At 40.3% G+C, this 26049-nt stretch overlaps 2 protein-coding genes across 2 annotated transcripts in view; both read left to right on the top strand.

Annotated features, from left to right (window-relative positions):
- The first annotated feature begins 1027 nt into the window (after positions 1–1027).
- On the top strand, positions 1028–8250 carry fbl (fibrillarin rRNA 2'-O-methyltransferase). The gene is made up of 9 exons (XM_086079653.1): positions 1028–1173; positions 2771–2938; positions 3269–3391; positions 4569–4663; positions 4734–4904; positions 5340–5472; positions 5807–5919; positions 6187–6332; positions 7470–8250. Exons 1-9 carry the CDS (start codon positions 1164–1166, stop codon positions 7492–7494), a joined length of 984 nt encoding a protein of 327 aa, XP_085935779.1. The 5' UTR covers positions 1028–1163; the 3' UTR covers positions 7495–8250.
- Positions 8251–8585: 335 nt separating this feature from the next.
- LOC147171986 (dual specificity tyrosine-phosphorylation-regulated kinase 1B-like) overlaps positions 8586–26049 on the top strand; it is a 64087-nt gene continuing 46623 nt past the window's right edge. Inside the window, exon 1 of the mRNA XM_086078832.1 lies at positions 8586–9373. The gene's annotated coding sequence lies outside the window, so the exon portion shown is untranslated. The remainder of the gene's footprint in view (positions 9374–26049) is intronic.

The raw sequence follows: 26049 nt of genomic DNA, 5'->3' as shown, positions 1-26049 counted from the left end.
ATGAAATACCCGCATTTTCTTGTCGATTTTTATCCCTGATTGCATGTCATTAATGTGATTTAGATTTGCCACTGAAAAACATTAACACATTAACAAACAATAAATTCGTAAAAATGGTTAGTTAGGCCAACGTTTGACACCCCCCCACGCAAACTGCCCTCTTGTCAAATGTTTCATTTGTTTGCATAAATAAATAAATACAAATTTCCCCCACATTTCCCCACCTGAACTTGTTTTGAGGTCATCAAATAAATGTAAATATCAGACAACGGTCACCTTCTCCGCGTTACTCAACAGTTATGGATGAGATGGGGCTGACCAAAAAGAACACAAAACTTTTCTTACTTGCTACAGAGACAAAAGTTAAACTTTTTGGAAGGTGTGTATTTCGTTACATCTGGTGTAAATGTAAAATAAAATTTTGGGAAAATGAACATCCCGTCCATCATGATGGTGGTAATCTGATGGTCGGGGGGTGCCTTTTTCCTTCAGGACCTAGACGACTTGCTGTGATTGATGGAACAACAAATTATGCTCTTTGCCACAAAATCCGAAGGGATGGTGTTCGGCTCGCAGTTCATGACGTCACCTCATCTGAAGCACGCTTGGGTTCTGCAGCAGGTTACGGTAGTAGAATTACTTAATTTAAAAGAGCTACAAAATGAAGGTTTTAGAGTGGCTTATACTTGAATGAAATTACTAAATTATTTCTTACTGAATTAAATTAATTTTGCAAGGAAGAGTGGGCCAAAATATCTCCACAGAGATGTGAAAAACTGGCTTGTTTTCAGTTGCTGCTGCTGAGGGTGCCCCACCCCCACTCACACTTTTTGTTGTTCTTGTAATTTTATTTTTTATCTTACTTGAGTTATCTTTGTCTGATATTTACATTTGTTTGACTATCTTACTATCTTAAACATTTAAGTGGGATAAACTATGCATTTTTTTTGTTGTTGCCAGGGCTACGGCCAATAGGGGGCGATAACGATTTGAATATCCACTCCCTGGACAAAAACGGAAGAAGAATTTGAGAGACGGAAGAAGTTGTGCAATTCATCCGGTGCTCGCACATGTGGCTGGCGATCGCGCGTACTCGGTAAAAGTACTGGAGAAGAAGACAGAAATTGTATTCGTCGACTCAGCTTTGTAAAAAACAAAGTATCATGAGGCCAGGTAGGGAAAACAACATTCGGTTTTGGATTTTATGTGCTGTTTAACTTATGCGTAATTGCTATCCAAATACGCAGTTACACGTGGCCCTGCTTTTTCGTCAAGCTTACTGGATGATACAAGCTTTACGTTGAAAGTTTTAAACGCATCTATACAACTTTTTCTTTGTTAGTTACGATGCACCGTGCTTTAGAAATTGTGTATGAATTGGTTTCCGATAGATAAATAACTGCTGATCCCACCGCCATGATGCCTCTACTCACGTGTTGCACTTATCATTAGTAACACTACTAGTGTACAACGTAAATTGCAATTTAGAGTTTGCTGTGTGTGTATTTTTATTATTATTATTTACGAATATACATGTTAATCTGGTAAAGGTGAGCAGTATATGATTTTCTTCGTATTATCATCGTAAATCGATACACATGCTTAGTGTCATTACATTAAATTGCGTTTCTAAACTATTTGTTAAAGAACACACACCGTTGGTGTCCAAGTGTTTTTATTTTTAAATATTTGCTTTGTTATGACTGGCTGGAGATATTCAAGTTAGCATTTTATGTGTTCATGTAGGATTCACTCAATTATAGGCAATGGTTATTTTGCCGTGAATGGCAGCTCTCCGGTAAGTGTAATTTTGCCGTGAGCGTCTCTGATAGGTCAATCACCGGACCGAGGCATGTGGTTCCTGCCTGCTTCACCCACTTATGTTTTCACAAGGTTTTTGTTATGTTTTGGTTTGCCACCGAAAATAGGCTTTTATCAGCATTCCTAACCATAACCCACAGAGCACAGTTGTCAGGTCAGGCAAGTAGGAGACACACTTAGCATCTTTTCAAATACAGCAATCACATCTATGGAAAATTCAGTAACTATTCAATTCTCCTAAACAGTTCATTTACAGCTCCCGGCCGCAAGAAATTTGTACTAATAAAAAAAATCTACAGAGTGGTTTTCGAACCTCTGACCCTGCACCTTCGCTACACGTTCACAGCAAAATATATATATATATATATATTTTTAATTATTAGTTCTAAAAGTAAGTCGTCACAATCATGTGGTGAAGGTGTGCTATGTTTATTATATTCTTTGTAACAAAGATCCCCTTCAATTGTACACGTCTTTGTTAAGTTACATTTGGCCTCATTGATCTCTTTTTCTATGATAAGGAGCATCAGTAAAGTGAGCCATCTCCCATGCAACTCCACATTTCCACAATCACGCTGAGACAGTACATTTTTTGCAGTTTACTCACCAACAAAGCTTTGATTTACTTTTCAAATTGCAATTTCTGTTATACCCATCATATTTTGACTGCTACTTGCTACCCTATGTAGTTACAAAATGAGAACTGAGCCTAAAAAGTTTAAATGAGGTGCATTATTAGATTGTCACGTGAGTTTTTTCTCTCTCAAAAATATAATTAAATCAATGTTAACCATTGCCAAAAACACATTTCTTGTACAATACATTTCTAACAAATCTTACACGTTTTTACTTATTAATTTACAACCTTTTATTTTAGCAGATACAATATTTTTGGGGAGTCACAACCATAATCCAAATGCGATTTCTGAATTCCATTGTTCTTGTACAGGATTCAGTCCCAGAGGAGGTCGAGGAGGGTTTGGTGACCGCGGCGGACGAGGAGGGTTTGGTGACCGCGGCGGACGAGGAGGGTTCGGCGGACGAGGGGGGTTCGGCGACCGCGGCGGACGAGGAGGGTTCGGTGACCGCGGCGGACGAGGAGGATTCAGAGGAAGAGGTAAGACTTGAGGAATTTAGCATTACAACATGGAAAATAGGAAGAAAAAAATGGTCTGTTCCCTCAAATAACTTAAATTTCATTCTGAAGAGTATACAAACGTTCTGATTGTTTAGAATCAGAATAGTTTTATTGTCATTGTACCGTAGCTTGCAGACGTTTTGATTACATGTGGACATAAAACCTTTTTCTTAGGCCTTTTTGGAGAATGCAATAGAAAATTCAAGTTCAACTGCAATTGTTTCACTGCAAAACACGTTTGAGTATGTTTCAGTGCAATGGATGACGACAGCTAGAACTTGACATGAGGTGTCACTTTGTTTGCCCAAGGTGGATTCAGGTCTCCAGAGGGAGGAGGATTCAGGGGCCGGGGAGGAGGCAGAGGTGCCCCGCGAGGAAGGGGTGGCTTTGGAGCAGGAAGGAAAATCTTGGTGGAGCCACATAGACATGAAGGTTATTTCCCCCTATTTGTGTTTTTTACTCTAGCTGGCTTTCCATGTTAATTTGTTCAATAACTATATAAAATTAGAAAGTACAGTCAGCTACATGGCTGGAGTCGGTGAGTTCTTATATATTTTTTTGGTCTCTTAAAAAGATAATACATCTGTTTATCCCAGTATACTAAAGCAGATGTACAGTAATCCTCACTATTTGAAGAAGATAAAGACAGATTAGTTATGTGTATAAGGGGAGTAATTGAGTATGTTTACATGCAGGCAACAATGCTTTTTAAACCCAAATATTGGCAATAATTGGGTTTTGTAAGGCCATGTAAACAACCCCAATATGCTCTTATTTGTTTGCCTTCTGCGCATCCTTTTCTTCTTCACTTATTTCTGTTCGTAAGGAATCTCGGTCTTTGTAGTACAGGATCACTAAACAAGTCTCACTTGAATACATTGATTCCTCTGTTGCCATTTTCTGTCTCCATGGCGAAAATGCCACAGTGTGTATCTATTTATACACACATAAATACGTGAATATAAGTCCATGCTTTTGGCGCGTAAGCCACTGGAAATAGCTTTTCTGTGCGTCGTAATTTCGATCGTGATATTCCAATTGATCACAATGACAGTATACGGGATTAACCCGAAAGTTTCAGAAACCGGAATTTTGACCTTAACCCGACTATCGACTGCATGTAATCGTCAGGGGATTCCCCCTAACAAGGTTTATACTGTAATTGCCTATATTAAGGATAGAACGGTTAAGTATCATTCAAACTTCTCTCACATTAACCTAAATGTTTTACAGATTATTGGATTTTGCATGTATGTGCAATGACTCCTCTAACCCCTTATGTCAGTATAGTTCCTTTGCATCATAGGGTTTTCATCACATACTGGAGGATAGTTTTTTTTTTTTATCGCAAATGGAACATTCGTATATGCATCTTAGCAGTTTAACAATCACAAAGCCACCAATTTCAGCTATTTGCTAAAATCTCACATATTTGCTGTCTACGCTCTTAATTCTACGGTTCATAGCATTACAGCTTGACAGATTTTATGCATTGCAATTGCAGCATCACCTTGAAATTGCCTATATGTGTTCATATAGGCAGTGACTTGGCCCTTGGGTAGATCATTTTTAGCTCATCGATGATGTTAACTCGTGTTTGTCTCCTTAGGCGTGTTCATCTGCAGGGGGAAGGAGGACGCTCTGGTGACCAAGAACATGGTGGTAGGAGAATCGGTGTATGGAGAGAAGAGAATGAGCGTGGAGGTGAGTCTGAAGTGCATTTTTCCCACTGCTGTTGCAGCATCCTAACCTGTGTTACTACTACGGTCATTAGGAGGGAGAGACTAAGATTGAATACAGAGCATGGAATCCATTCCGTTCCAAGCTGGCAGCGGCCATCTTGGGAGGAGTTGACCAGATCCATATAAAACCTGGAGCGAAAGTTATGTACCTGGGGGCTGCCTCTGGAACAACAGTGTCGCATGTATCTGACATTGTTGGGCCGGTAAGTGCTGTCTCTCTTTCACATTGTCACAACACACACTAATTTCTGCGACGTACACGTGTGAATAATGGGAAATAATGAGTGGAATCGAAAAGAGTAGGTTATTTATTTATTTATTTGCAGTTGTACAGTTCAGAGTATTTTTGGCCGCATTACTTGGTTTACAGCTGGCTTTACTTATCGAATAATTTAGCGAGCAGAGAGTTTTTGTGTTTTTATGCGTCTTAAATGGTTGATACTGAATAACTGTGGCCCTTTATTCCAAGTTCTGCCGAGGAGTCTGATATCACATGAGCTTTCTTATTAATAGGCAACAACTAAAATCTTCACCCAGAAGAATCGTCTTCCATGTCACTTCATGTAAATGTAATTAGCACATGTTAGAAAACAAAGTATTACACTAACTAACTACACATCCAACATATTGTGTTGCAGGAGGGGCTGGTGTATGCTGTAGAGTTTTCTCACAGATCCGGTCGTGATCTTCTCAATGTGGCAAAGAAACGCACCAACATCATTCCCATCATTGAAGATGCTCGTCACCCACACAAGTACAGAATGTTGGTTGGTAAGTCGCAACTGCTATAGAATGACTTAATGAGTTTGTCAAGTTCAGAATGTTTCCTTTTAAGATATTTTCTTCATTGGACCCCCCCCCCCCCCCTACAATATTTTGATATTTAAATTGAGTATTTGGACAATTGCTTAATTGCATCCCTCTTGCTATATGCACTTGAGTTTGACTATTCAGTTGTCTCCACACTGCATCCCTGTCGGCAACAGGTAATTTAGCAAAAACCTTTATCATTAAGGAAAAAAAAGTAATGCCCTGCTTATCTGTGAATATTCTAACATGTTGTACAGTGATGTACGTGTGTAAAATAGCCTCTGTTCCTATTTAGGCATGGTAGATGTCATTTTCGCTGATGTTGCCCAGCCGGACCAGACTAGGATTGTTGCTTTGAATGCTCACAACTTCCTGAAGAATGGAGGACACTTTGTGATCTCCATTAAGGTACACTGATGATACTTCTCAACATCAAAGAGGTTGTGGTGTTTGTAATGAGATAAAAGAGGGAAAGCAACGTAAGATGTATCGCTTTAAAGTCGAAGTTGGCTAAAAATGTCAAGATACAGTATATTGAAAGGCATCTTGCTAACAATTACTGAGTAAATGTGGGTGATTGTGAACACACAGAGTTCTGTCAGTTGAAATGTCAAAATCAGAGGGAGAGCGAAGAATCGCAATGACAAAACCATCTTTCAACTTTTTTGCAAACAGGCTAACTGTATAGACTCGACAGCTGCGCCAGAGGCTGTGTTTGCGTCCGAAGTCAAGAAGATGACTTCAGAAAATATGAAGCCACAGGAACAGCTCACACTAGAGCCTTATGAAAGAGACCATGCTGTGGTGGTGGGCATCTACAGGTATGTGATTATCTACTTTGCCTATGGAGAGGCAATCAACATTACTGCAGACATTTTTTTCCCCCTACTGGGTTTAACAGCTCCATCTGGTGGACCAATCTTAACACTAAATGGTCTCATCAAATATATAGGTAACAATACCATCTATGCAAGTCAACAAATTATGCTCTTAGTACTCTTACCACCTGGTTTATTGTTACTCATATCTCCAAAGTAGCCTTTGTCTGGAACCACGTTAAACAAGATGGAGAACAAACTGCTATGAACAGCAAATCAGCATTACTATTAATACGTATCGAAAGATAAAACAAGACAACAGCTGCACAGTAAGCAGATGCTTGAAAACCAGAAATGGTTATGGCTGATATCAGCCATGACAAATATTTATACCAGCAATGTAATTTGCGCTATTTTGCACCACACAATTTTCACATCTACACAATTATAGGTCTCAAAATTACTCATTTTAAAACATCAGCTTAGGTTAGCAAAGGGACTGTTTTTTAATTTTTTTATTTGTCAAATTGATTTTGTTACATTAATCAAAAAGCAGACCTGTTTACATGAAAATACTAATTTTGAATGGCAAAAAGTAGAGAAGAATAACTGATGCTTTCTGACACTTAACAAGAAATGTTTCCTTTTCACATTTAAAGAACCCATTCCAAAATCCTTCATCTTAGTTTATATTACTCTGACAGATATTTTTTTTTTACTGTGATATGAATTACAGGCCATATCGATCAGCCCTCATTCTTCATTTGAAGCAGTTAAGTCTGGCAAAAAAAAAAATCATATAATTTTACATTTATGTACAAAGTACATAAAGTATTTGTATGAATACTGTTTTATTTTTAAACAGAGTATTACATATTCATATTTTAAAACCCCTCAAAAATAAACGCCTACCTCACACAACCTCATTAGTGTCCGGCATTAGAGTAATAGTTTTAATTTTTGGAATTGTATGTTTTGTAAATGTTACTATACATAGTGAATATTGCACAGAATCTTGAATTGAATCAAAATCGCTTTCATAATAATTCTACCAAAGCTCAGCGGGTATTTGGAGGCGCCTCTCAAAATGGTCTTGAATCTGTCAAGTTTTTAACATTGCATTTTTCTGTCCTTCCTCAGACCTCCACCAAAACAGAGCAAATAAGATGTTGACAGAACCTGGGGCAGCTGTACCATGTTCAACCGCCATCTGTTTATTTACACTCTTCTGTCAATTTTGACTCTTTGCTTTTCATTTTACAACTGCACAGCCACTTGACTTTCTATCAAGACACACATTACAAAACATTTGGGGCCAGTTCAGTTTGGTGGTCCGCTGATGGAAAATGTGTTTAACTGAATTGACCTATATTTCACACTTGATACATGTATTTGTGTGATGGTCTATTTGTGCTCTATTCAGTGTAGAGCTTTGGGTTGACAGTTGTGATTCTAAGTTTGTTTTCATGTGTGAACAGTTTTTTTTTTTTTTTGGGTACCCTTTCTGAATATACTTATGCCAAATCATTTGGTTTATTTTGGTCCATTGCTTCTGATCCCACGAAACATACAGCACAGTATATACAAAGGTTATAGTACCAAGTTTTAACTTGTTTTGGTTTGATTACGGACTTTCCGATATGTAGATGGCAGCTTGTGACTCTTTCAAGATAAGTAACTCAAATCATACAAATTAGGTTGGTTCAGTCATAACTGCCCCTGTGTGGACATAAAAAGTGACTAAACATGGAACTATAATAGCAAGTTGCATCAGTTAGCAAGTATTAAGTCATTTAAAGAAATAAAGCTTGTTACAGTTACTTGCATAAACCTGTATAATTTGTTAGTCTCTGATGAAAGACTGTAAAACTGTCCAAGGACGTATGCCTTTTACACTGTAAATAAAACCTGTTTTAATTGAGCGGAATGTTGTTGAAATGGAGTTTCCAATACAAGTTGATTTGGTAGCTAGTTACAGAAGACGTCCATCAACGTCGTGCCAGATTCCCGAATGTCCCTTGTCATCAACGCAGAGCCGCGACAACAAACTCGAAGGCCACAACGTCACTATTTTGGGACGACATGACCTCCGACACCGAGGGCGTGTTGATTGGTTTTAAATTGCAATTTGCAACATGAACCCCGCAGGCTTCTCGTCGCTTCCAAACTTTTCCAAACACTAGGTTTAACCATGACACTTTCCCGAATGGTTTTGTGAATTGATGAAGCGTACTGAGCAGCCGTTATTATAGAATTTCTTGGAATCCTGCAACTATCTGCCGTGAATTTGTTTTGGCAGCCATTTTGTGGGAAATTTCTCTGGAACGCGCGGGATCGTGCTTGCCTGGCATCGGGAGTGCGCCCCCAATGCAGCCCCTCTCCTTCGACCGATATTAACATCACGGAGGGGCTGTCCAGCCCACAGCTAGCGTTAGCCGTGCCTACCAAAATTAAGGGAAGTTGTTCATCAATCTTTGCTTTTATGGTTAACCAGTCATTGGCTACCCCCTAAAGGCTAAGCAGCCCGGAGTATGCAGGCTGTCTTCCACTTTTAATTCCAATGTCAGTGTTTTATTAGCTAGCGTGTCAGCTAATAGCTATCCAACGTTAGCCTTTCACTTAACTAAAATAAGCTAACGGACTTGATGAACCAAGTGGTTATTGCTATGCTCAATTATTTCATCGTATGTGTTCGCTGTGAAACCGGCCAAGAAGATTACATGGACAAACTGACAGGATAAGGGTTTGAGCCGAGGTGTCCGTGGTTGAGGCGGTGGGCTGTCCACCTCCCCTAAGGCACGGCTAAATGAGTTGCGCCGGTTAACAGCCCCCTTCCGACAACGCTCCTTTCGATCTCTGAAGAATAAGAATTAGCCGGAAATCAATATCGTCGGGATTTATTGTGAGTGTATTCTATCGTGTATTGGGATTTCTCTGGCCGAAGACGGGCGACTGGGGAGGGGGACTCTGCTCTTGTGGACGGAGGGAGAGTGGGGTTCCGAACATGGCTGCTACGCGGAACTTGGTTCGACACACCGCCTGAGGTAAGCAATAGCCGGTCTTCTTTTTCTTTTGATCATACACCTGAATGAAATCGCGTTTGAATTTGTGCACGAGGCTTGACGATTGCTGATATTATCAGCAATCGGTAGCATCACGTTAGTGGTCCCTGTCAGCCGGCCTCTTGTCATCTCTGCTACTGCTCATCAGAAGGGTCATGTTCAGGGGGAAATAGGCTGGCTGTGATACAACAGATTGCTTCGGACAATATAACTCGTTAACTGCACCTACTTGACAGTCTCGCCTAACCACGGAACCAGAGACGCGTAATATGATGAATGACTGTCACCCAGATTTCACGTCATGCGGTGTCCTCTAAGATTAGCTTTATTAACGCCGCCTCCATGTCGTTAATTTGTCAGACTTTCTAATGGCTAACCTACTGTTGAGTGGACTGAGCGAGTGGTTATAGTCGTAAATAGTCTGATTGAACCGCCCGTGCGTGTGTATGTGTGTGTATGTGTCCATGCAAGTTTCAGTAATAGTGATACTGCGACCTGCCTCAAGTTGTAATGCACGACACCAGGCGTGGAAGAAGAGGTTGCCGGTAGAACACATCGGAGGAAGAGATGTGGAATTGTTCATTTTACCGGCACATGATGGCCAATGGATAGATGGTCGCTCATGTGCTTAAAATGACGTAAATGATCGATTTGGTGCTTCTTGATGTGTCACGTATGAGCCACACGGCTCTCCGGCTGTCCTCTGTAGATCCGCAGCATTTCATCTGCTATGGCAGCTAATGCTACTTGCTAGCTTAGCAACCGCATCAGCTCCAGCCCCTACCCTGCCCTGGAGAAAAGCCGGGAGATGCTGCTCCATGTACTTGTCGGAAGACTGCTTGTATTGGCCATTCTTGATGGGTCACTGAGATTTCTTAACACAGTTCCTTTCTCAGCGCAAGATGCTGAAATACATATTCATTTGGGTACTGTCAGTTAACCCAATTTCTATATATACCAGCATTGTCTTGCTGTTGGCCTTTTTAGCTCATCCTGTTTTATTTTATTGCACTTATGTTTATCAAGGGGAGCGCTCAATTCAGTTTGTACTTCGATCTCTATTATACTTCCAAGTTGTGTGCATTACAGTACACGAAGAATTGGACTACACTATACATATAGGAGAGATGTCAAGTATGACTGAGCTGAGGACAGGTGGTTTGCTGCCATGCTTTCTCGCACATTGTTGCTGACTAGTGACTAGCAACATCTTTTTGTAGTTTTCCATATTTCTTTGGATTGGGATTAGCGCGAGACCGATGTGTTGTTGTTGGGGTTTTTTTTTTTAGGGCCGATACCAATTAGTAGTCAAGGAGGATGATAACCGACATTGGGAGGGAGCTGATATTCACATTCACTTAAAGGGAAATTGGCAGAAAAATAACAATAATACAAAAACAGACATAAAACTTTGTTTTAAAATTCTAACACAAAGTTTAGGGACCTTACATCAGCATGTCTTAAGAACGTAAAGGAAAACTTAAAACAGTAAAAAAAAAAAAATGAAGTTTCATAACATTTCAAAATATCTGAAATGTTGAATTTCACATATCAGTTTTAATTTCCAATAAAAACAAGGTGCAGAGAGTTCCCAATAAAGGTCAGCAGCATCTCTTTATAAATAACTCAGATTTAGAATAAATAGTTGCCTGAAGTTAGCACAATTTTAAATTAATCTATTATTGACCTAAAATGTTTTTTCTCAAAGTAATCGAACGCCTAGTGCAGTGGTGTCAAAAGTCAGTTCTCAAGGGCTAGAGTCTTGCAGATTTAGGCCCCGTCCACACAAACGTCCGTCTCAGTCTATCCGCACAAGTTTCTTACCGTTTGGGCGGTTCAGCCACACGGTGGCGCCTTTTCGGAGCTTGAAACCGATCACTTTTGGAACCGGGCTCCAGAGTGGAAAGATTTCAAAACGCGCCCCGTACGTTCCAATGCAGACGACACCATAAGCGGGATACTCCTCCAGTTTGATGACATTTGCTCCAATTCTCGCGTGACTGCACACAAACCGCCAGTCTGTCAACAACGGCGGATAGCCGTGTCGTAGTCGTTTTGCGCCACCTCCTTAGGTTTTACAGCAAAATACTGGAATCACCCGCCATTGTCACTTTTCCTGTGTTCATCTCACTAATGTATATACTACTGGATAGCCGATAGCCCATATACGCCTGTGCAAGCCGTTCAAGCGACAGAGCGGCCATTTTACTCATCCCATCTCATGAGCAGAGTACTGTATAAATGATACCTACAGATTAGACATGTACAGCTTGTAGGCTAGTATATATATATCGTATGCCGAGAAATGTTTCTTGGGAGGAGTAATATGGCTTTAAAAGTCTTGGTCATTCAGATCAGTGGTTCGTCTTCTTCGCTGATTCTTCTTCTACGCTTTCCGTTAACTCCCTGTGGCTGCGCTACAGCGCCACTCCAAACTTGGCATATACATTACAGCCGTTAAACGTCCTCAGCGTCTTCTTTTGGACACACGCATGTCTTGAAATGTTTCTGTGTGTACAAGATCTTTTGAGAAACGAAGCCGGATTTGCTTCCTTGTGAACAGGGCCTTAGGATGTTTCCCTTCTCCAACACACCTGAAGCTCATCAGCAAGCTCCGCATAAGCCTGATAACAATCCTGTTCATTGGAAACAGTAGTGTTGGAGCAGGGAACTATCCAAAACCTGCAGGACTCCGGCCCTCGAGGACCGAGTTTGGACACCACTGGTCTAATGCCATTGGATCGCTAGTCCAAGTCGTAGTAGTAGTTGTTAGCCAGTAGCCACCTAGTAAGGTGATCCTTATATTGTACTTAAACACAAACCAACATGTTCGGTGAAAAATATATTTTGAGCAGAAAATTGAATTGCACTGTCCAGTGGACTCTTTGAGGTCAAACACGATCAACACTCAAATCAACCTGATTTGTTACAGGGTCAAATTGTTGGCGTCACACATTTTCTTAACATAACGTGACATTATTATATTTTTTGTATGATATAATTGACATACAGTTAAAAATATACCACTGTTAAGATCTAAGAATAAAAAATAAAAATTTAACTGTAATAATGAGCAGGGCCGGACTGGCTATCTGCGTTACAGGGCAGATGCCTGGTGGGCTGGTCTCTTTTGTAGTCGATGCAGTGCTTTTAGATGATTATTTTCCTACATTTTACACCAAGAGACTGGCCCACAATTTAATCCATTAATCTATTTCAAATATAGATAGCAAACTGAAACATCATCAATAAATATCAGCGGCAGAACTACATGTTTGACAAGAGTCGGGCTGGGCCCGGCGGGCCTAAGTCAAAATGCCAGGGCCGATTTTTTTTTTGTGTGCCAGTCCAGACCTGATAATGAGGAAACTTCATGTCTTGGACAAATCACCAGTCAATCGCAGGGCATTTGTGAACTGGGAAGTCAGTGGGAATTGCGCCAGCTGCTCGAGTCAGCTTTGTGAACCCCTACTAACTACCCTACCACTGGATGCGTCATTATGTAATGTTTGTTTTGCTAAGTGACCCACTAAATCACCATCTAATATTGGTCAGGACTACCTACGACTACTTCTCAGACTTGACTCGACAGAGTTGTGTCTCTTCCATCACAGAAGAAAACCCTTCATGAAAACGTGCCAAACATGTCATCCCTTGACTTACAATAGCACCAACTTGCGTGTTTGGTTGTGGTAGTGCTACTTTTTTTCTCTCTCAATGGGCAGTGCAACATTTTGTGCAGGCTGGAATTATCTAAAAACACCCACTAACTATGTTGTATCTCTTTTCAATGGGCTCCCAGTGTATAAAATGACATGAGAACATGGCGGATCTTTAGGAAATAGAACATTTTCAAGGATGACAAGAATGATCAAAACATTTGTCACATTAAATGTAATTCACAGAAAATATTAGTGTCAAAGTCATGTGAAGGTGGAAAGGAAAATAGGGTTTGGTGATATGGCTGAAAAAATTATCAATGTAAATTCGTCATTAGCCAATATTAGGAAATAATTTTTTTTAAATTGAAAATGGATTAAAGATACTTTAGAATAAAATACAATCACTCAGAGAAAAAATACAATTCATATTACAAGATATAAATACAAGTACAAAAAAGTAGGCAACAGGTGAGTCCGTATGCACTTTGTATAGTCACATGATTAAATAAAAGTGCTATGTTGCCTGTCCTGCGTTCAGCAGGAAATTTAGAACTTATTAAAGGGGAAATCAAGTCAAAAAAATTATTTACAATAATAAGTTCTACGTGGCACCACTAGTCTAAATACGGTACTTGCAGTCTGATTAATGTTGGTGTCTCGTTGACTCAACTATGCAAGCAATCAATCATATTGTGTCCCACTTAGATGTCCCCTCAAAAAGAAACAAAACAAAAAGAAGAGCTCATTATCGGTGACAGCCAGTATTAGCGGTTATTGAAACCTAGACTTTTTAAAACCACAGTAAACCGGTAATCGGCCTACACCTAATCATTTGGTATTACCTTTTTGTATTTAAGCCTTTAAGAAAATCTTACTTCTGTGTAGATACTAGACGTGTCAGTCGATTAACATTTTTAATAGTAATTTAATCGCATGACTTTAGAAATTAACTCATGATTAATTGCAAATTAATGGCACATTTTATATGTCAATTTATATTTAAATTTATAATAAAGTGTACAATATTTTAGTTTTGTTTTTCATACTCTTGTTAACATAAAAGTGGGAAGAAATGTTATATAATATGGTTGCATTTTATCAAATTATTATTTCATATTTAATTATTTTTTTAAATAGGTACTGTACTGTAAAAAAAACATGGCATTTTTCTTTTCATATTAAGAGCTGACTAATTTTTAAAATGAAGTTACTTGTGAAATCCTTTTAAAAACTGTAAAATACAACTTGACCCCATGCATTGTTATTTAATGTATTACTGCTAAATTGTGTTACAGTGACTTCTTTGAACGACGTTGAATGCTTTTATTTTGTTAAGTTCTCGGCTGTGCATTGATTGTAAAGTGACACCGCTTTACTGCAAGCCTGAAGCCAGAGCGGCTCTGCTGCGAGCGGGCCAAAAAAGAACATGACTATGTGTTACACTTACGAGCCATTTTTTGGAGTTGCTGAATAAAATACGCCTCACATCTAAAGATCAAGTGGCTTGGAGTCACTCCAACTGACAAGACGGCGTCCATTCCGCTCTTAGCTCTCACAGGGTTTGAGAGTGTCACGGACACCTTCTGGAGAGCTGCGCAACCTAGCTCGTTGCTAACGGCTAACGAGTGCGTTCTTTCAAAGCAGGGAAGCGGCGGTAATGCTACACAGTCCAAATGGCTCCTCCACGCTAACATGCTGCCCCTTAAACATTGTGTGTTTTAGCTCCAGTCTAGTACAGTGCATTTCTATTGGGTAAATTTGACGTGGACGTTTCTGCTGCGTCATGACTGGAATTCCCTTCAGTAGAGGCTTTCCAAATAAGGGGCGGTCGTTAATCGAGCGTTATAAAAATGAGTGCCGTTATTATTATTAACGTGATAATTTTGACACCCTAAGTAGATACTTTTTTCCCCGCCAGTGATATACAAATTGCCTCTTATTGGGTAAATGAGAGTACGCCCTTCACACAGAATAACAGTCTTTCAGACATGCATGCCATTTTCTTCCTGATCTTAAAACTGTAAGTATCAGTGACTGGTATCAGCAGCTTTCGTAAGTACTCAATACATTGAAATAATGCCAGTACTGTATCAGCCCAATTTTTCGCTGTAAATACTTTGTGCATTTTAAAAGTGAACCAAAAAGTATGCACTATGAAAATTATCTAATAGACTTTACACAATCAAGGTTTTAAAAAGTAAACATTAAAAAAAAAGTTTGCCGATCTGATCACAAGAGGTCTCTTTAAATAACTTATGTACGGCATATTTTGTACTGTTTACGCAGTATTCTCAAGCATTTTTACCCAACAATCTTTGCCATACCACAATTTAATTGTTCAGAGACCTTTAATTGCAAATAGTCCAGATCATCGGAATTCCAACTTGTCAACGGTGAATATTCTTAGATTTCAGTGGTCCTCCGTGAAACAACGTAGGTTTTCAACTTCTCTTTGCTTTCCTTTATTTTCTCCGTGCTCTGTGTGGTAAGCAGACAGACAGCAGAAATACAAATTAAACGAGTGTGGCATGAAATGATTTTTTACAGTTTTGAGAAGTATTATGCAAATATATATATATATTTTTTTTTAAACAATTTTTGGAATTCTGTGTGGAATGATAAGACTTACTTTTTTTTCTTTTATTATTTATACTTTTTTGTGGTTGATTCAATACCATAGAGTTTGTAATTGCTACGGTTTACTGTGAGAAGTGGTGCATTATCTGTCACAAGCATGGGGTGCCATGCCAATGTTTTTGGCCATGACTTTTGATACTGTATTGGTAGCGCTTGGCAGTGCTTTGGAGGCTGCTGGCTGGCTGGGTCTCGCTTACTTGCTCACACGTATGTTTTGTTTTTGTGAAAGCCTTGTATGTATTTATGATCGGCTTTAGGTAAAGAACAACGGATATTCTGTTGCATACGGTGAATTGCATTTCTCATTGTGATCTGAGTGCATATTTTATGGCCATACTGGAACTGGCAAGACTGCCCGGTTACAGATACATAAGAAAATAAAGTAATAAGTTTGATTTATTTCAAATACCTAGTACAATGTGGTACATGTTGATGTGGTACAACATACTTGTATAAGTCCCAAGATGAAGTAAACCACATATAACCATGTCAACTACTTTGTCACGTGATTCTTTTTCAAGTCTGGTCAGCGTCTCATCTTGCATGACTTCACTTCATTTGACTCACTGCAAATCTGTCAATCTGTCTTCCCGCGGTGGTAATTTGGGCAAGTGGGATGTTTCATGGAGCCCCTCCACCTGTCCTTACTCGGACTCTATTTGTGGGTCTCCCGCTGAACAAGTCACTCGCCTGGCAACAGGCATCACTCGCTCGCTCTCTCTCGCTCTCTCTCTCATATACACACATTTGTCTTACTCCTCCTACTTAGCTTGTCTGCGCTCATCATTGCACAGCCATGAACCGATTCTATCAGTATGTTGCATGCTAAAATGCTAGCTGTATACCGGTGAAGTTGCACAAAGGCTGTAAAAAGACCTTTTAATTTTTTTAATGCTTTATCTTTTTGATAGAAGAAATGTGAAGTTTAAATTTACCAGTATATTTGTTTGAATTTAAGAAATAATAAGTTTTGATTATACAAAAAAAGGAAACCAAATGTTTTTTCTTTATAAAGTGAAATGTATTATTAACAGAGCTCTACAGTAACTTTGGACCGGTAGCACTGATGCTCGTTGCACCAGCCCAGGATTTGGTCGCACCCTTTTTTGGAGGGGGTACAGCATGAACATATTTGCTGATGTATAGTTGTCTTATTTTTTTATTTTGTTGTTGTCTTATTACCGTGCTGTTGATTTGTATGATGTAAAGATTGAAGAAGTTATATGTGCAAAATATTTCACTGCAACAAGCAGTGGCTGACAAAACAGTTTGAATGTTTTACATAATTTGAAAAGAAGACAAAAAAAACAAAGGCTTTGCTTTTATGTAGTGTTGTTCCGATATCGTTTTTTTGTCCCCCGATACGATTCCAGTTTTGCAGTATTGGTCGATACCGTTCCGATACCATTTTTTTTTCAACATGACAAAGGTGCCCTGACATTGGTTCAGAGCATTCAAGGGCCAATAAGATCTTTGCTCGGCATGCAGTGAACACGTCACTCATCAGTGAATGTCGGGCCCAAGCAGGACACAAGTTGCTGCATCCAAAGTCCTATATTGGCGTTGGAAATAATGGTATCGGCATGTTACTTGTTAGTACTTGCCGATGCCAATACTATGGTTTTAATGCTATATCGGCCCGGGGCCTATCCCGATACTGGTATCGGATCAACACTACAAAACATTTAGTTCAACTTCTAGCTCTTCTGTGTATGGGGAGAGTTTTTGTCTCAAAATTGGTTTACTTGGTTTAGCCCGCGATTTTTACGTGTTTTTCAGATACACAAATATATCCGCATTAAAATACGCTAGTGCGACCGGTTGAAATTTTTACCAGCACACACAGCTCAGAAGTTGGCCGCATTTGCGAATTTTTTGGTTGCATTCTTGAGCCCTGATTCAATAAAAATATATTTTATTCGAATATATAACTATTCTATAGAATTTTCATCTAGACTAAAATAGTATACCATCTAGAGCTATCAAAATTAATTGACAAGTAATTGATTATCAAATTAATGGACAACTATTTTAATAACCGAGTAATCGTTTGGAGTCATTTTCAAATTTAAAATTGTCCAAATCCTCTGATTTCAGCATATCAACAGTATTTGTTGATTGATGATTTCTGCAGTCCTTCATGAAAGAAGACTGATTACCGTCTGTGTTTAATCAAAATAAGACATTTGCAAACATCTGTTTTTACTTTGAAAAACAATGACCAAACCAGTAAAGTAAGGTACAGCATCAACACCCCCCCCTTTTTTTTTTAAGTTACTATACAAATACAAAGTATGAAATAAAAAACAATCACTGGTTAATAAACAGTAATTTGTGGGGGAAAAATGCTTTTGTAATACACTTTAATGCAAAATTAAAATGAATCAGATTAAGCGATTGACTGCATCAATAATAATCAATAGATTAATCCATTCTAAAAATATTCGATGACAGTACTAATACTATCCTATACTATACTAGAATATTAGATAGTTGCAGCCTTACATTCGATCAACATCCTTGTCCATTAAACCCTTGCTTCAAGTTACACGGATAAATTGCTCCTCAAAATTAGTAAATTGCTCCTAAAATGAAGTCATTGATTAGCAAAATTGCTCCTTGAAGAAAAAGATAATTTCAAGCCTTGTAGTATATTGATGGCAGTTTCATTCAAAATGATTTATCCCTGGCCCCACCCCCCACTGCAGATTATATTAGCAAAAATGTATCAAACAATTATGGTAAAGTGATCATCTATTTGATGTTTTTCTTTATTAAAATGCAATATTGTTTGAGTTCAACTTTGAAATTACAAGTCAAGGTTTTGAACATAAACTATGAAAAAGATCACACTCCCCCTCCTTTGTTGTCATTTGTTGGTATCTCTCAAAGTGATGTTTTTATGCATATTTGCATGAGTGACGTCAAAGCAGTTTCACACAAAGACTGAGGAAGTCCTCTCTTGTAGTGGTAAATAAACTCATTCAAATTGAAGCACTCAGGTAGGGCCAAGGACAGCTGTAAGAAAGCGAGCAGATACAGTGCAGTGGAAAGGGCTTTACTTACCTACCTATGATTTTAGGTCCAGTGGGTGACCGAGCACGCACAAGAAGCGCATTCTCCTTTTGACCATAAAAGTTTAAACAGTACAAAGGATTGCCACCATTTTGTCAATGGTTGGATAACAATAGAAGTAGGGATGCACGATAATATTGGTGGCCGTTAATTATCGGCAATTATCGACCAATTTGACGTCACACAGATAGACCAGATAATACAGAAGTCCGTACATATTTGTGATGTCATAATGCGCACAACGGACCTCGTGTTGACAGCATCATGGCAACATGGCAGTCGCCAATGTGGGCTTTCTTTACTGTGTCTTTACAAAATGTTACCCACGCAGTTTTTTGTTGCAGTTTTTTTTAAACATGACTATTATGTTTTTGGCAAACTCAAAATGGGTTACTTCAGCTTCATACTGCTTTGCACAATGTTTCAATGTATTTGTACATGTTAGCCTTATAGTAGGACTCGAAAGTATATTTGTATTCAAGTTAATTTTGCAAACAATTATCGGCTTACTTATCGGTTATCGACATTGGCACTTTCTAAATTATTGGTTTATCGGTTTCAGTTGAAAATAGCATTATCGTGAATCCCTAAATAGAAGTATTCTCGCTTGACTACAAGCCAATCACTTCACCGGACAGCACACTGCACAGAACACCAACTTTTACTTTACAAGTCAACCCAAAAATGTTCTTTAACAATATTATGTTGTATGTGCCCCTAGTAGTCTAATAGCAGACAATCGCCACTAGCTTGCAGAATTGAGCAACTTGAGGCAGGTCACTGAATAAGACACAGTATTAATTTATGGAATTAATAGTCAACGAATAATAAAATAAAGGATGTGGAGGAAACACACAAATACCAACTCAAGGCACACAGCGAACAACTGTAATACAACACGTAATAAAGGGGAACTATTTACGACTTGAGCGATGAGGCATGGAGGGATGCTATCAACTTTGCCTCCCCATCTCGGGGAGTGACATCAAGTACGTGCTAAGTCACGTTTTCAGCACGTTGACAACTCATGAGGACACAGCACTAAGCAGCCGGCAATATACACATAAATGGATGGATACATTTTTTTTATAAAACAAGTAGCACATTAAGTGAAATACAGAAAGACTGTCAATATTTTTTTAAATGAAGAGTGTTAAGTGAAATTAAAAAAGGCAGTTTTTACTTAATTTTTAAAATAAAAACTTGATTCTTAAACGTTACTGTTAAAAATGAACTTCAAATAAAGTACTGTATTGGCAAAACCATATGTCATTTCTATGTTAAGCGGAATTGTCGGAATCTGCTGAATGGAACTAATACTGAAAATATATTAAAAATGGCTTGCTCTCTTTGATGATGTGATGTTAATGATTGAACAAACATGACGTTTTCTGGGTCTCTTGAAAAGTGACTATTTTGAGGGTACAAGGTTTCAGCCCGCAATATGTAGCTTCATTCTGTTAGCTGCTGATGCTATTGCTAATGTTGTGCTGGCTTCAGAGTTGGTTGGTTGTCAAATTATTGACTTACGTTACAAGTCAAAATGGCGGCCTTACTCTGTGAAATGACGCTTTCTGCTCATTGAAAAGCGTTGGACTTTGGATCGTTGTAATATGATTTGTGAGGATTATTTTCATTTCAAATTGTGATGAAATGTGACTACTATAATAATATGCCTGGTTTGTATGATAGTCACAGGCAAAAGCAATCAAATCTGGCATTTGGTTTCACCGTATAAAGGAAGCATTTACATTGCGTTGCATTGGGGAAATATCAGAAATGCCCGGATGTTCGGAATTGTCAATAAGCACACTATAACAGACTGAGGTCAGGCTTTTACTTCACTTGAAGCGTTCTAGTGTGTTTGGAATCCAAGACCACCGCTTGCAGGAGGTTGATTTGGTCAACAAAACAGTTCATTTGCTGTGTTCACACCTGGCTTGTTGCCAGCGCTTTTTGTTACTCGTGTTATTTCTGATTGTTAGATAATAAATTGTTGCACCTACCTCCTATCTGCGTTTTTTGGGATATTTTCTGTGCCAGCCCCACTGACATTTGACATAATCTCCCAACCATGGATCCCGCAGAAGAAGAGAAGGTTCGGAGAGCTTTGGCCAGCCAGGGACAGCGTGTGGGTCAGCAATGTGTTCACCTTGCTCGCTCGTCGCTTTGAGGAGTTGAGTTCCCATGCAGCAACTGAGGGGTCTCGGCTTCCTGCCACACCCCGGGAACCCATCTTTCCCCGTCCGCCGCGTTATGAGGGGCAGCCTGGAAATTGTGGGCCATTTTAACATCATTGTTCACTGATGTTTGATCAACAACCACTGACGTATGCTACCGACAGCTCTAAAGTAGCCCTTATTATGAGTCTCCTGACTGGCCAGGCTGCCGCATGGGAGATGGCGGTGAGCAACTCTTGACTGGAACTTTGGTCATCGTTATCGGCTTTCCTTGGGGAGCTCCGGCGTATGTTTGATCACCCGGTCAAGGGCCGGTAGGCCGGTGGACAACTGATGGACTGTGTCTAGGGCAAGCCATCTGTCGCGGACTACTCGATCACTTTCCGCATTCTGGCCGCGGAAAGCGGGTTTAACGAACCAGCCCTGTCTGGCTTGTTTCGTCGCGGACCTAACTCTGGTGTGAAGGACGAACTGGCGGTCTGTGACGACGCCGATAATTTGGAGGACCGCATTGCTTCGGCCATCAGCAAGGATCGCGCTAAATCATTGCCACCTCATAGACCCTTTGACTGCGCAATAGAACTCCCTAATGCTCCACTTCCCAGTTGTACCAGGTTTTGAAACCCGAGCAGGAAGCGTTGCACGCATACATTTCAGAGTCTTTAGCAGCCGGGTTAATACGCCCGTCGATGTCGCCCGTGGGGGCCCGATTCTTTTTTTATTGATAAGAAAAACAAAACTCTACGCCCGTGTCAATTACCGCAAACTCAATGATATCACTGTCAAGGATGAGTACCCACTTCCCTTGCTAAACTCGACTTCCGAAGCGCCTACCATTTGGTTAGAATCAGGGAATGTGATGAGTGGAAGACCGCTTTTCAAGACACCCTTAGGGGATTTTGAATACTTGGTCATGCCGTTCGGTTCCAATGTCTCATCAATGACGTATTACGGGACATGCTCAACGTATTCTGCTTTGTGTACCTCAACGATATCTTGGAAAAGGCTAACCAGGATCTGGTGGTGGCATTGCGATGTGTTTGCCTACATTGGCTAACGTCATAGGCCTCCCATCTGCTTTGGGTGGAGTACGCACATAACACCCTGGTCTCCTCATCCACTTGTCAGTCGCCCTTTTATGCCACCTATGGATACCAACCACCAGGAGGGCCAAGTGTACGTGCGCTCTCTTCAACTGCACTTGCAAAAGGCCCATAGAGTGTGGCGGGAGGCCAGAGCAGCTCTTTCACACACTGCTGCCCGCAACCACCAGATTGCGGACTGCCGTCGCCGTCCCGCGCCGTGCTACCATCCGGGTCAGAAGGTCTGGTTATCCACACGGGATCTACATTTGGTAGGTGGTTTAAGGAAGCTGGGTCCGTGCTTCATCGGACCATTCGAGGTAGAATCCGTGGTGAACCCAGTCTTCATGAAGCTACGTCTTCCGCCAACCCTCAAGGTGCACCCTGTCTTCCACGTCTCCCTGCTCAAGCCAGTGTCCTCCTGCCCTCTGAACCCTCCTACGACAACTCCGCTTCTTTGACTGATTGACGGCGACCCGGTACACACCGTTAAGGAAATCCTGGACTACAAACGATGAGGCCGGGGTGTCCAGTACCTGGTCGACTGGGAGGGCTATGAGCCAGAGGAGCATCAGTGTACTGTCATGGTCCAGCCCTCATATCTGTTGTGCTTTGTTTTTTTTCAGTGCCTAATTGAGTGGGGGACATGTACCTGTGGTGCATTGCTAATCAGGGGACTATAAAGGATGTTGGCAACTAGTAGTCGGTGTCGGAAGATGCTCCTTGCTTACTGCCAGTCTGCCTACCGTGCTTGTTCTCAACTCTGTTGTATTCTCACGTCAAGATTCATAGTTGTTTTCACATCGTTTTATGTTAGATTTAAGTTTATTTCCTGGCAATTTATAACGTGCGCTTTTTGTTGTTTAAAGTCTGTGCGTTTTGTAGCCGTAGTTAGCAGGGGTGTGGATTGCCTAGTACCTGGCGATTCGATCTGTATCACGATTCATAGGTCACAATTCGATTCGATACCGATTAATCATGATCCGAATCTATAAATTGATTATTAGGATTTTTTAAAACTCGAATTTAGAAAATACTAATCAGTAAACTTGTACATGTACACTGTAAGATTTGTATGAAAATGTATTTATTTATCTGAAACTTCACCAAGCCACTGTCTTTAACAAACAATCTGTTTCATTTTTGAACAGCATTGAAATGAAAAATATCAAGGCTTAATGTTCCATAAATATAACATTCTTCCATGCTTAACGTGTGTACCCTAAACCTAAGTAAGACATTTTGTTGAATATTTCCATTAAAAATTGATGTTTAAACATCGATTCGGCCGCATATTGAATCGATTCGAGAATTGCGCGCTTTAATATCGCTGAATCGATTTTTTTTAGGTAGTCTCCCTTGATGCTGGTGTGTAATTTTCATTATCTAGTTTGACAAGTTTGTAAAGTTCATTAAACACAAGTTAACTTTGGCTTGTGAACAACATCGGATAGTAGTAGTAGTGTATTTTACCTGGCTAGACAAGACACATTTTTTTTATTCACTTGTCTTCTTTTTTGCCATTAACTCTTTGACTGCCATAAACGTTATAAAACGTTTAGCATAAACCTAGGGAAGGGCGCCGAGGACGTTAAAAGACGTCCCCTATGTTTTTTTTTTTTTTTTTCAAAAACGGGTGCAGGAAAGCCTTGGGCAGCTGTGCTGAAAGTATCAGGCAGATATGATTAGTCAAAGACTCGTTTTGGCCCCTAGAGGGCAGCGATGACTCTCTTTGCACAAGGTTGGATGGGCCGCCCACCGTGGGCGTCAGTAGAAGACGTGAGGCGGAGCTAGAGTATTGAGGAGACAATGGCTGATCCAAGCCACAATGGCTTGACCAAGCAACCGGTTACAAGCAGCTCACGCTTGAGCATTTTTTTCAAAGACGGAAAGCATCAATCAATACTAAAAAGCGCATTCATGTCGACGATGATGATGACTCCGAGCTCTACGCCAAAGTTGGAAGCTTTGGCGCGACTGTTACTATCACGTAGTAAGCCTCACCGGCTAAGCGCGGCTAGCGCGGCTAGCGCTGCTAAGGCCGGAAAACGCGCACAATAGCCGGCCGGGTACTTCTGCACAAGCGGACATTCGATCGGGCGATGGAGAGTTGGCATCGACCAATGCAGATTGATGATGATGATGATGATGACTCCGAGTTTGACGCCAAAGTTGGAAGCCTGGACGTGTTTACGATCACGTAGTAAGCCTCACCGGCTAAGCGCGGCTAGCGCGGCTAGCGCTGCTAAGGCCGGAAAACGCGCACAATAGCCGGCCGGGTACTTCTGCACAAGCGGACATTCGATCGGACGATGGAGAGTAGTCGAAAAGCATCGACCAATGCACATTGATGATGATGATGATGGTCACTCCCGAGGTTGACGCCGGAGTTGGAAGCATTGACGCGGCCGTTATTCTCTCGTCATAAAGCTTCACCGGCTAGCGCTGCTAACGCCGGAAAACGCGGAGCTGCACAAGCGGACATTCGATCGGACAATGAAGAGTACCCCGAGTCCAATGCATATTCATCGGAGGAGCGGGTACAGTCTGATCACGGAGAAGACACTGTTTCTGGACTACGATGCCACCATGAATGGAGTGGATAAAATGGATCAGAACATCTCCTACCACCCGGTATAGCAACTGAAGGACACGGGGAAGCGAGACGTAACGAAACCGTAGCATGATCCTGATATTAGACTTGATGACACACTGCAGTATATACTTGCTATTCCCCGGAAAAAAACGGCCTGCAAGAAAGTGGCGCACGCAAAGAGGCAATCTGTTGTGCAAATGCTGTTGCGTCTCTTTGCACGCAGGAGAGTGTTACAAAAAGAAAAACTGTCGTTGAAACATCCACATATTTGTAAATAGCACCACAGTTGCACACATTTGTAAATAGTTTGCCAAATTGTTGTCAAATTGTTACACTGTTGAATGTAAATAAACGTATTTTGCTATCAAAAAACACTTTTTCATTCTTGGTGGTAGTGTTTTATAGAAGTAAAGCACTATTTAGGTGTTTGTGGCATCATTCATGGACAAAAAGAAGTGTCAAATTCACTAGAGTACATGAAATAATATTGTTTCACTAAAAGCTTGATTTCTCCATATTTTGGTCCAAAACAGGCGAAATTGGGTCAAACTAACCATTTTCTATTGTTGATTACTAAAGAACGGAATAAGGTAGAAACAAACTTTTTTTTCTGATGAAAGATGAAAGTCCAATCTTTCATTTGGTAGTACGTGTGTTTCCATAGTCCAAACAGAACATTTTCTGTGGACCTTGAAAGATCAGTCAAAATGCTTAAATCGGCTGGCACTGGCGGCATCCCTTTTCTGAAAACGTCTGGCAGTCAAAGAGTTAATTATTCAATATTGCCGTTTATCATTTCTATTTTTGATGTTGGAATATATTTGTGTTGTAGAACTATGCAACGCTGTACATTACTTTTGCCATTGCATTACGCCTGTGTGCAATAGTCATACTGTAGTAGCCATTGTAAGTCAGTTTTACAGTGTTACTGCACTGTAAGAGACAAATGAACTGTTCCTTTCTTGTGCACGCTCAAGGTGCAGCGATTCTCCCTTCTAGGCTTCTGACATGGCCACCAAGCGTAACTTGGAAATTTGTGTGCAAAGTGTGATCGGTGAAGCCTGATTGTGGCCCTACTTTCCAGATTGTGGCATTTTCCTGACTCATAGGAATTCCATTAGAGATCCATAGGGAAAAAATGTCACACTTTAAATGTGAAAGTAACTTGCATAGTAGATCCGGAAGTCATCCTGATCTTTGCTAGTGACGTGCGTGGCTCATCTACGGGGTGCTTTGAAGGAGCGTGTGTTTTTTAATAAATGCAAATACATTTAATATAATATGAATACCATGTATATTGAGTCTTTCCAGGTAGACACCCTATTTGTTGATGGGAGTACGGCCAGAACAAAGAACAATGTCACATTGGTCCAACACCATGCTCATAATTTGAGAGTTGATCAGGTTGCCAGGCAACACAAACCAC

The sequence above is a fragment of the Leptonotus elevatus genome, chromosome 6, assembly GCF_054856555.1.
Source record: "Leptonotus elevatus isolate MCC_2025b chromosome 6, RoL_Lele_1.0, whole genome shotgun sequence".
Taxonomy (NCBI): Eukaryota; Metazoa; Chordata; class Actinopteri; order Syngnathiformes; family Syngnathidae; genus Leptonotus; species Leptonotus elevatus.
This window is presented reverse-complemented; position numbering and strand designations above follow the sequence as displayed.

What these genes read in the sequence shown, in the direction of transcription:
- fbl (XM_086079653.1), top strand. An exon ending in AGGAGGATTCAGAGGAAGAG is followed by an intron (nt 2,939 to 3,268) that starts GTAAGACTTGAG and finishes TGTTTGCCCAAG; the next exon opens with GTGGATTCAGGTCTCCAGAG. An exon ending in GGAGCCACATAGACATGAAG is followed by an intron (nt 3,392 to 4,568) that starts GTTATTTCCCCC and finishes TTGTCTCCTTAG; the next exon opens with GCGTGTTCATCTGCAGGGGG.